This window comes from Myotis davidii, unplaced genomic scaffold (assembly GCF_000327345.1).
Source record: "Myotis davidii unplaced genomic scaffold, ASM32734v1 scaffold1975, whole genome shotgun sequence".
NCBI classification, from domain to species: domain Eukaryota; kingdom Metazoa; phylum Chordata; class Mammalia; order Chiroptera; family Vespertilionidae; genus Myotis; species Myotis davidii.
In genome coordinates, this window is record NW_006286498.1 from 19,904 (window position 1) to 31,756 (window position 11,853).

Sequence of the window (11,853 nt, forward strand, 5' to 3'; positions counted from 1 at the left end):
TTCAGCAGTTAGCGCTGGGTGAGGCTGGATGAAAGGGAATTCCCTGAAGCCAAGAATGCACCACTAAAGGTAATGTACCATAGAATGTAGACACCTTAGGCCAGCTTTTCAAAGCACCTCAGTATGGTCTTTATACATTTACAGCCATCCTGTGATCAAGTGGCCTTCCCTCAAAGTGTTTTAAGGATGCTAAAACACAACCGCAGGTCATGCTGCTGCATTTGAAAACTAAACTCCCAAATAAAAATACAATCAAAAAGTAGGTCTTTTTAAAACCCAGTGTTGGAGAATGTTAACTTAATTTTGTAATGAATTTCATTTATAATATGCTCATAACAATTTAAAATATAACAAGAACCGGAGTCAGACAAAAGTTTGGAGCAGTGGGAATAGCTAAGGAAGATTGATAATCTGAAACAGAAAATTAGATTTTACATTATTTATGTGATTGTTTTGTGTTAATAAGTTTCATGAATTTCAGCACACTCAAGTGAGTTAGCCTCTAATACAGAGTATGTGTTGCCTATACATATATTGAATGAAATGTTTTCCTGCCTGCAAAAAAAAAGTATCTTTAAAAATAATTAAATTACCTAAGTTGCTCATTTTTATGAAATCAAGAATATTAAAAGTAGAAAGCTATGCTTACAGTGTACATTTTTCTTTCTTTTTTTTTTTACAGTGTACATTTTTCATATGTGTTCCCCTAGGCTAGAAATTCTATTATTTAAAAATAGGGAACTAAAACAGATAAATTAGAGGAAAGTTATTCGTGTTACACAAAGTATCCTCCAAATGTATTTTTTTAACTTGTTTTTTAAGTAACCATTCCCTCTGTGCATTGATTCAAGTATGAAACTAACCTTAGTTCTTCCTTCCTGATATAGTGAAAATATATATGTACTATGGCTGTGGGATTTCTGTGATCAAGCAAAGGGTCAAAGTATAGTGAAGACCCTTCTCTAAACAAGGAAAGATGGGGGAAGGGCGTATTTCCTTTCTCATGATTTCAAGATACCCATCCTCAAATCCTCCCTGGCAAAAACAGAATGAGGGAGAAAAATGGGGATACAGACCAGGAAATACATTCTGTATCACTTAGGCAGGTCCACCCTGAATGGGTCACATCAGAACATAATACAAGTAGGACCTTACTTTATGTAATTGGTATGCTCTAGAAAAGTTGGAGTTAAACATAATTTTTATTCATTTAATCCACTCACTAATTAAGTGGTATTCTGTGCTGTAGATATTATAGTATACATGCCATGTTTTTATAGGAAAGTCTCATTTCAAAACATTCTGTCCCATGGTCAAATCAGGTGTCCTCATATGTCTCTGTTAATATGGTCACAATCCCTACGATGAATCCTTTGTAGTCAATTTTTTTAAAGATAATTATTTTATATTTTTAGTTGAGACATTATTGGAATATAACATTTTAGTTTTAGGTATACAACATAATCATTTTCTATATGTGTATATTATGAAATGATTACCAACCACCTTAAATTTAGTTAACATCTTTCACCACCATAGTTACAATTCTTTTCTTATAATGTGAACTTTTAAGATTACTCCTTTAGCAACTTACGAAAATACAGTACAGTACAGTCACCATGCCATGCATTACATCCCCAGGACTTATTTATCTCATAAGTGGAAGTTTGTACCCTTTGACCACTTCCACTAAGTTCCCTCATCCACCCCCACCCCCACCTCTGGCAACCACCCATCTGTTCTCTATTTTTATGAGTTCAGATTTTTATAGATTCCACATATAAATAAGATCATACAGTATTTGTCATTGTCTGACTTATTTCACTTAGCATAGATCCTCAAGGTGCACTCATGTTGTTGTAAATAGCAGGATTTCCTTCTTTTTTATGAGTTAATAATATTTCAGAAATGGAATTGCTGGTTCATATGGTAGTTCTATTTTTAATATTCTGAGGAAACGCCATACTATTTTCCATAATGACTGTACCAGTTTATGTTCACACCAACAGTGCACAAGGGTTACCTTTTCTCCACTTCCTTGCCAACACATGTTATTTTTGTCTTTTCTATAATACCATTCTAACAGGTATGAGGTTACATCTCATTGTGGTTTTAATTTGCATTTCCCTGATGATTCAAATATTTTCTATGTACAAAATTCATCCACTACATTCAGGCGAGCTCATACAAATTTAAGTTTCATAAAACTGCCTATACGCTGCTTTGCCATCCTTATATTTAGCAGGTAATAGAGAAGATATTTTTATTTATTCAATATTTAAGGGGGTACCTAAAATGTGTCAGGCACACAAAAAAGTGGACCAGGGTAAAAGTATGAAAAGCCTACTACAGAGTAATTTATGCCTCTTCAGAAGTTCTAGAAGTTGTACAAAAGAGAAGGAAAACAATCTCAGCTCTGGTATGTATAATGTAAAGTTCTTCAAACCTGCTGAAAAAAACTGTTAAGGCTTACATGTAAAACTCTTCAAATAACTTAAGATAATGGAATATTTAAATAGATGGCTATAACTTTCAGATTACTTTTGCTTAGTATTAGTCATTAAGAAACCTTTCTCTATATCAATCAGACAAAAGCCCACTTTTAAAAAATGATGTACAGCCCTAACCAGTTTGGCTCAGTGGATAGAGCATCAGCCTGCAGACTCAAGGGTCCCAGGTTTGATTCCGGTCAAGGGCATGTACCTTGGTTGTGGTCACACATCCAGTAGGGAGTGTGCAGGAGGCAACTGATTGATGATTGGCTTTCAAATCAATGTTTCTCTCTCCCTCTCTTATCCTCTCGATTTAAAAATCAGTTTTAAAAAGAGAGAGAGAGGCAGCTCTGCATAATGCAAAAGTGTTGCTCTCTTGAGTCGGTCACACCTGAGGCACAAGCCTGCCCTGACCTCTAGCTGCGTGAACTTGGGATCTAGAGATTAAAACCCTGATGCCTAATTTATTCTATATGTTATGAATGTTTCCTCTGGGGGCTTTTTTTTACATGCTCACACATTGGTAAGTAGAAGCTGAAACAGTAGAATATTAAATAGCTCTTCTGGCATGGCTTGGAAAGGCAGCTGGGGTAAAACCACCACCATGTTGGCTTTATGGAGTGCTAAGATGAGCAGACATAAAGATCTCTTTTTTTCATGGAAAGAACATATGCCCCCTATTATAGTCATACTTGATGTTTTGCTCCAGAAAGAACAGTGACATGAAAAAGTCAGAAAAGTAAATTGATAATTGTAAAGATGACAATGAATTCACTCCCAATTGTATTTGGATGTACTATATATAATACAACACCCCCTAGAACATTTTGTTTCATTTTTGTAAAAAAGCAACAGAATTATATATTCTACCAGTATTTGTCACCCTCTACAAAACAGGGGCCAGCTTACTGTAATCAAATGTTGGTTCATTTATCCACCATGTCAAATCGCAGATAATCCAATCCCTTGTTGTAAGTAACTGGCCTCAATTCCAATAGATGCATACCATTATATCCAAGTAATAGAAAGTAAGGGTTCTTGCCTGAAAGAGGTAGCATCATTATTGCCTGTGAATTATCAATGTTATCAGATTTAAAACTCAGTAACAATTGTAATTTTCTACAATCAAAAACCAGCTTTAGTTTTTGCTCCCCCCAGGAAACAAAAACTGATTTATTGCTGGCCAGGGGTCCTAGTTCACCAGAAATGTGGTCCAGACAGAAATGATTAATGTTTCCCTCCAAATTAATTTCAAGCTGTCTAACTGAGCTATTTTCATTTTCCCCTAAGTAAACACCAGATCTGAAATTTCTATTAGAAACAGCAATAACCCAGTCTTGCTTTAGGATATGCTGTTTCCTCTCCATTCTACATACACTATCCTTTAACTTAACATGTTTTTCTTTGTTAAAAGGATATAACCTTTTAGTAGTCACTCACTCAATATGAAACACTGTATTGAGAACAAGAGAAAGATTCCCTTGAGCCATACGACCTTAGTAATCTTAACATGTGCACACGTGAGGTAGGAAACATTATTCTAGAATGAATCAAAGTCGGCCTTGTCCAGAGAGATCTCTTGATTCAAATAATTAAAAGGGTGACTTTGTAAAGCAAGAAGTATGGATGAACAAAAATGATAAGAAAGAAGTCAAGTTTCAAGGGCATCATTTGTCATGGTATCTTGTTTTCTATGCATCCATTTCAGTATACATCTGCGTTGACACACGATGCAATATTAGTCATAGCAGAAGCTTTCCGCTATCTGAGGAGGCAGCGAGTGGATGTGTCCCGGAGAGGCAGTGCTGGAGACTGCTTAGCAAATCCTGCTGTGCCCTGGAGTCAAGGAATTGATATCGAGAGAGCTCTGAAAATGGTAATGACCACAAAAGAATATTGGGGTGGGGAAACTTATAAAGACACACACTAAAAATGAGACCTCAATCTTGAGAAAATACATACTAACAGGAATAGGATCAGAGTCTATAGAATGTCAGAGTGTGCAGAAAGCTGAGCATGTATATTTATTCATCAAAATCTAGAAATCCAAAACTAGAAGTTTCTCCCTTGAAGCTTGAAAAATGGCAAATTTGGGACAAATGAATATTTAGTTCTGTGCCACACCATAGGTATTAAATCAAACTCAGTACTGTCAAAAGTTGTGGGCTGGCATTATAAATGACTTCAAAATATTCAAACTTTCCAGAAATATGGTACTGAGGGGAACTGAGATATTTTATATGAAGCTCCTACCTTCAAGGTGCACCATTGCAAAAGACAACAACATCCTCTATCTCACCAGACAAATGTTTAGCCTGGATGGACTTTGGACTACATCAGTGTGATAGTATTTCTGTTGCCAAAAGAAGATTTATACTATTCTACATGGTGAAACACAGGAATATGACCCATTTCCAGGACTACTTAAGAGGCTTTCCCCAATGCCCCCCCCCCTCAAAAAAAGACTAAATAAAAATACAAGAAATCAATGGATAGACAGTCAAATAGGTTACTTGTTTTTGGTATGTACAGGGTAGGAGGAGGTCATTTAAGGCTTCAAGCAGTGTTCTTTGAACAGATTCCATTATTTACACTAGGACCAGTATCACCCACTCAATGAAGTTTTCCAAGCAAGAGCTCTTCTCTGAATATTTTGATTTATGCTACATGTGCCTACATGCATTAAAATGAGCCTTTGAGAATACAAGACTTTCTTATTTCTACTTAATTGTCTTGATGTTTGAGACATCCAAATAAACAAAGAGATAGGCAATGGTTGGATAATTCTGTGCACAACCTAGCAACAAAGATTTTATAATGGCCTCATAACACATAATTTTGTGTAGTTGGCTCTCACTGCTGCCTTAAGTTTGCCAAGTTGGAAGCATTCAATCAAAAGGGGTTAGTAGCCCCTGTGTCTTTCTCCAAGAAAGAGATATGACTCATTCTTTCATCATGCATATTTTTATGTCATTATGTCAGTTCCCTAACAAATGCCCTAAGTGTCATTTTATGGAGGTAGCATAGCACAATTCTGAAGAGCAGTTAATTAAATTCAACCTTCATAGCAGTTACAAGATTTGTATTGTCAGGTGAAACATAATGATGAGTAAAATATAAAACTCAGAGTGAATCAAAAGGAGTTTTTAGCAACGAAACCTCAAGGGGCAAGTTCCAGCATCTCCAATTGACCCCCCACTTATGACACAAACAGCTATATAACCCAAACAGAAAACAGGCTACCAGAATGAAGAACAAGAAATTAACTTGATTAATAAAAATAGATTAGTTATACTATTGCACAAATAATTCCTACATGTCTAACTCACTGATAAAGTTCAAGCTATAAGCCAGGTGAGTAACCTTTCTCCCCAGGCCCTAATGATCAAACACTCAACCAAAAGAATTTGTCTAGCTGGCTCTCTTTGATTATCTCTTTCTACAGGCCAGCCTCTTCCTATTTCTCCAGAGGCTGGAAGGTATCAACCTTTTTCAATAGTGGATGATTCCTCGTGATAAATGCTCAGTAAGACTCCACTATTCAGAGGGACTTCAAGGGAGAATGATCTGAAATACTAAAAGGTTTTATTGTATTAAAAGAAATCTCATTTTATTTGGGTTAATTAAAAGTGAGAATGTGTGATATAAAAAATCCCTCATTGTGACTAGTGCATAGTTGTTGCTCAATAAATCAGTCACTTCCTTCACAGAAATCTGGTAAAAGCATTGCCTGATAGAGGTTCCTCTGGGGCCTGTTTTAGTGAATAAATAAGCACACTATTCATTCAGTAAATATTTATTGAGCACTAACAACCATGTATCAGGCTCCAAGTTAGTATGCAAACATGAAATAAGATGAGGGGAGCTCACATTTAAATAGTTAATGTGTAACCAAATGCTTTTAAAGAACTTAAAGCCACTTGCAAATTGCGTAATCATTCTCCTCACAATTGACATAGTAAAAAGATCTGCCTAAGCCCAGTCTACTGAAATATGTCACAATGTTAAGTCATTGAGATTTGTCCACTTGTTCAGTAAACATTTACTGGGCACCTTCTCTACCCCATTTGAGCTGAGAACAGAAAAAGAATGTCTCTCATCTTGAGGTGTTCCCAACATAGTAGGGATGGAAATACATAGATGATTAAAATGCTATTTTAAGTTTTACAGAGGTTGCAGTGGGAACCCAGAAGAGAAATACCTAATATAGACTGAGATAGGGGTGGAAAGAATTAAAGAAAAGACCCATGATAGGATGATGGGAAACTGTCACTTACATTCACATCCTTAAAAATAGACTTCTCTCTGAGTGGGAATCAATTTCTACATCTGCTCCGCAAAAGTTCTAATCATGGGGTATGAAATCTATTGGACATATCTAGATTGTTGTCCAATTTGTATATCATGTTTAAATAGGCTGGGTCTTTAGAAATATAGAATTTTAATGAGACTTGAAAAGTTTGCTCTTTTCAGTAATGGAGAATTTCCTTAATAAGTTCCTATGCCAGTGTCTCTGTCCTGCCTATATCCTCTCCTAGAATTCAATGTTCAAAATAGACTGTAAAGAACCATTCATAGATCACAGAATGCACCAGATTCACTCTACTACATAAGCAATTTCTATCTCAACAAAGGTCCCTTTAACTTGAAGTGTGACATCACCCTCTCTGTAAGCCTAAGCTGACAATAGTGTTTCGGTTTGTTGGGTCAGTAGGACAATCATCATGTCTTCAGGAAGTCATTTTGGGGCATTTCTCCTTCAATAGGAATTCCAGTTTCCTATTGGTGGTAAACAAGTCCCCTTCACTTTAAAACAATGGTCCCTAATATTTGCCACCAATTTTCCCTTCTGCAGCACAAGCCTATTAATACTTCTGATGTGCTTAACAGCATGTCACTTAAGACAAGTAAGTGATGAAAAAGTATTCCAGTCCTGGCTGGTATGGCTCAGTGGTAGAGCATCAACCTGAGCACTGAAGAGTTTCTGGGTTCGATTCCCAGACAAGGGCTTGTAACTGGGTTGCAGGTTCATTCCCCACCCTAGTCAAGGTGCAACCAATCAATGTGTCTCTTTTACATCAATGTTTCTCTCTCTCACCCCCCTTCCCTCCCTTCCTTCCATACTCTCTCTAAAAATCAACGAAAAAATATACTCAGGTGAGGATTTCAATGTATTCCTCTCACATTTTCTCTGTATCTCTCGCCCCCTTCCACTTTCTCTAAAAATCAACAGAAAAATATCCTCAGGTGAGAATTAACAAAAAATAAAGAAAAGAAAAAGTATTCCATTATTTCTTCCTAAGAAAATGAGACATATCTTTTTTCTTTAAAGCAAATTCCTTAACCCTTACTCACCAAATGAGCAATTCAAGGGTATAACAATATTGACTTATATCTATAGAGGGTCTTCATGTAGTATCGCTGAACTGTAAAGTAAGGAAATCTCTCCACCCAGCAGAGATGGTCTCTTATTAGTTAGTGCATAATACTGGGCCCAGGTCCAGAAAAAATTGTGGCACAGGTGAATCTGCATTTGGCATCCCAAATAGGTTTCCAGACTGTTCCAGTATCTCTAGCTTTCTTATCTAGCATCCCATAATCCTGATTCCTTAGACTTAACCAATCTCATCAATGTAAAGATTATTCCTCCATGGCCTAGCTCTCTCCTACCTATCTACAGCTGGGCATAAATTAAATAAGAGGAAAAACTCACCTTGTTACCATGGCAGTTGGCAAATATGTAACCCTCTCAAGAAATGGAACTAAGTTCACTTTGATGAATAATAATTATCAATATACCTGGCATGTATTGCAATGCTTACTACATGTCAGCCACTGTTCTAAACATTACATATGTATAACTCATTTGATCCTCCCAACAACTCAAAAAGATAGGTACTTCTAGGATTTCACATTTAACAGACTAGGGCATTGACGTAAAAATGTATTAAGGACATACAGTTGATAAGTGATGAAACTAGGATATGAGTTCAAGAGCTCTAGATCCCTGTTATGAAACCAGTTTATGTTCAGATATTGGGAATACTAAGATAAGCCATAGCCCCAAAGGAACTTACAGTTTAGAAAAAGCATTACCCTTGTTAGGACTACTCTTCAGGCTACTCCTTTAAAAAGAGACTAATGGAAATTTCAGGCCCCTGAAAAAGTAGTGATAGGGCCCTCACTGTACCATCTAGGTAACTGCCTATCACACCTACTCAAAGCTTCATAATTACAAGGTATATCTAGAAAATACTGGGGAGAAAAATGAAGATCTGTCTAGACATGATCTGGTGGAAAAATGGCTCAATGATTCAAGGTAAAAGTTCTCCAAGATCTGTCAGCAGACCTCATCCCAGGGACCTAGAAGGCAATAATGTGGTGCTCTTTAAAGTTTTATATTTTCCTTTATACCAGGTGCAAGTACAGGGAATGACTGGAAACATCCAATTTGACACTTATGGACGTAGAACAAATTATACTATCGATGTGTATGAAATGAAAGTCACTGGTTCTCGAAAAGTAAGTAACCAAAACCCATATGTAAAGAAAATGTCTTTTAGAAAGGTGACAGCACCCAGATGCAAGAAAACAGGTCTTAGAAAACATACAAAAAGCAAATTCCCACATATCATTTCTGCCTTTTTATTCAGCGAAGAGTGTAGATATGATACAGAGTTGTCTTGTGAACAGTGTTCCATCTACACAGTTTAAAAGGAGTATTTCCCTCTGAGTCTGGTTCTGTTTGACTCAAGTGTTATTAACAGCTTCCTACAATAAAGGAAAGGAGTCACAAATTTTACAGCATGTTTTTAGTTGAACAGAAGCTGCCAAGGTACATACAGTTTTAGCAAAAGAACTGGAAAGTAGTTATCACTTTGTTTTGTCAACTTACTCACCAAAAGGACTTGGACAAAGAATCTTTCTCTAAAGCTAAATGTTATAATGACCACTTGGCTTCTATCACACTAATAGTTGAGTTAGGCATTAAGTGGAGATTTAGTAACCATCTGATAAAACCTGAGAACATAAAATATCTTGTGTCATTTCTACAGTATACTCACTGGTTTCCTGCCCCCACATCCCAGCTTTCCTACAGTTCAAAGCATTTTTCTGCTATATTAGTTTAAAGAAAAAAAGGCTTATCATCCTACATGGGCTAAATTATTTTACAAAATGTCAGTAATGGTGATGTGGGCATAGGAACCCCCAGGATGAAGGATCAGCACATCCATGTGTGTGTTCGTGTTGGGGTCCTGGTGAAGGTGGAAGACAGAGGAAGACAGAACAACATCTGTTACCAGTGGGAGAGGTCTTTGTCCCCACCAATTGCTTGTGGGGGTGGATTTTTTGCCATATCCTGAGAAAAAGAATTTTCTGAGACTTACATGGGAGGGTGTGGTATTATAGAAAGCTCTATTTCTATGGGATTAAACGCTTGAGTTTCAAGTGCCCCATTTCCCATTGTTCCGCCAAGGAAGAAGTATAGCTGGAGCTTTAGCAGAGCTAGAATCAGAGGCAGTGTCCAAAGTTTCCTTTCTATATTGGAGCAGTGTTCAATCCAGCATCAGACTAGCTTAGCTTGTTTTTCTCACTGCAGTCCATTAGTCCACTATGTGTGGGGTCCACATGGCCCTGGGTCATACCAGCAAGTGCAAGAGAGCCAAGTGTTTATGGGACAATGTATTCCCAGATTTTCATGGGCTTGAAGTGCCCTGCCCACTCTGGTTAATGATTTCTGTCCCCTGTGGCATCTTTCTTATGGCACCCCAACTTCACTGTGCATGTGCCCATCTTCCCCTTTGTCCATTCCCTTCCCCCAGTAAGCCTCAAGGAATGGGTTGATGGTTCCTGGGGGAGTGTGAAATTGCAGTTTCCTGGTGAAGCTGCCCACATGTCCCTTTTGCTCATTTCCTTTGTTTAATATTTTTATTGATTTCAGAGAAAAAGGGAGAGATAGATAGAAACATCAATGATGAGAGAGAATCATTGATCGGTTGCCTCCCGCACGCCCCCCCACTGGGGACCAAGCCCGTAACCCAGACATGTGCCCTTGACTGGAACCAAACCCGAGACCCCTCAGTCCCCAGGCCAACACTCTATCCACTGAGCAAAACCAGCCAGGACGCTCATTTCCTATTATTAATAACTAGCTCATCACAATGGTATCAAAGCAACTAAAAAATTTTTCATTCCACAATAGCACTTCAATTTCACGTGCTTTTTGAGTGAAAAGTGGGCAACCAGGTCAAATGTCTGTTCTTTCTAGGCTGGCTACTGGAATGAGTATGAAAGGTTTGTGCCTTTCTCAGATCAGCAAATCAGTAATGACAGTGCATCCTCAGAGAACCGGACCATAGTGGTGACTACCATTCTGGTAAGTATGAACAGATGGTAGGTGAGCTTTTTATACATGAAGACTTCTGCTTTCTGAAAATCATTATTCAACCAGTAGGAAAGACCTCAAGTTCAAGCAGTGAAAAATTCCAACAGGTCATTTTAGGAACCTCTCAAAGTATCCCGACATTATGAACTGAATGTCATGTTTAAAATTAAAATCATGGGAATTTAAGATATTATTCTCCTCTTTACCCCCTCCTTGCACTATAGGTCCAATGCTTTATCTGGACTTGAAATCTAATTCTTCACTGTGGGGGAAACAGCATTATGTGAAGGAAACTAGATTATGGTTCTTATATTAGGTCCAGTCTACTACTGGTAAACTAGTAAACTTGTGCTTAATTGTATGTCACAATTTCTCTGAGCCTCAGGTTGTGCTTTTTTAAATTTATTGGATGAATATAATAATAATCTCCTACCTCTCTCATAAGACCATTTCAAGGCAATATTCACTATGTAAAGCTTTTCTGAATAATTCAAAGCACTATTTAAAGGTGATATAGTATTCTCATTTAGTTTTAAAATATGTTTCTAAAAGCTGGTATGTTTTCCTACTGACTAAAGTACAAACCTGAGTTCAAAATGAGTATGCCAGTAGGTCTGAAATTGTGATTAATTGAATAGAGATTTGCCTGGAGTTAATCTTTCATTTAAACATACATATCAAATACTTACTTAGTCATAGGTACTGTACTAGGCTCTGAGGATATAAAAATGAATAAACCACAGACCCTGACCCCTGGGCTGTCTATAGTTCCTACCTTGTAGATCCCAAGAAGACAAAGGCAGTTCATCTTCATGTAACTAAGGAAAATACTCTACCCAGTTTGAGTAAATCAAAGACTTTACAAGTAGAAACTGGTCTCTCTTTCAAACTCTCAAAAATAATTTAAATCTTTCTCTACTTCCTTAAATCATTAGTTATAGGCTCCAAGAAATATGTAGCTCAATGAATAGGCTT

The 11,853-nt window shown here is 37.2% G+C and overlaps 1 protein-coding gene across 1 annotated transcript in view; it reads left to right on the top strand.

Annotated features, from left to right (window-relative positions):
* Positions 1-11,853, top strand: part of GRIA3 (glutamate ionotropic receptor AMPA type subunit 3) — a gene marked incomplete at its 5' end in the record, with an annotated part of 128,499 nt that overhangs the window by 17,709 nt on the left and 98,937 nt on the right. Inside the window, 4 exon segments of the mRNA XM_015560206.1 lie at positions 1-69; positions 4,201-4,368; positions 8,910-9,014; positions 10,762-10,869. The exon segment at positions 1-69 is cut by the window's left edge and continues 123 nt beyond it. Coding sequence (XP_015415692.1) covers positions 1-69; positions 4,201-4,368; positions 8,910-9,014; positions 10,762-10,869 — 450 coding nt within the window.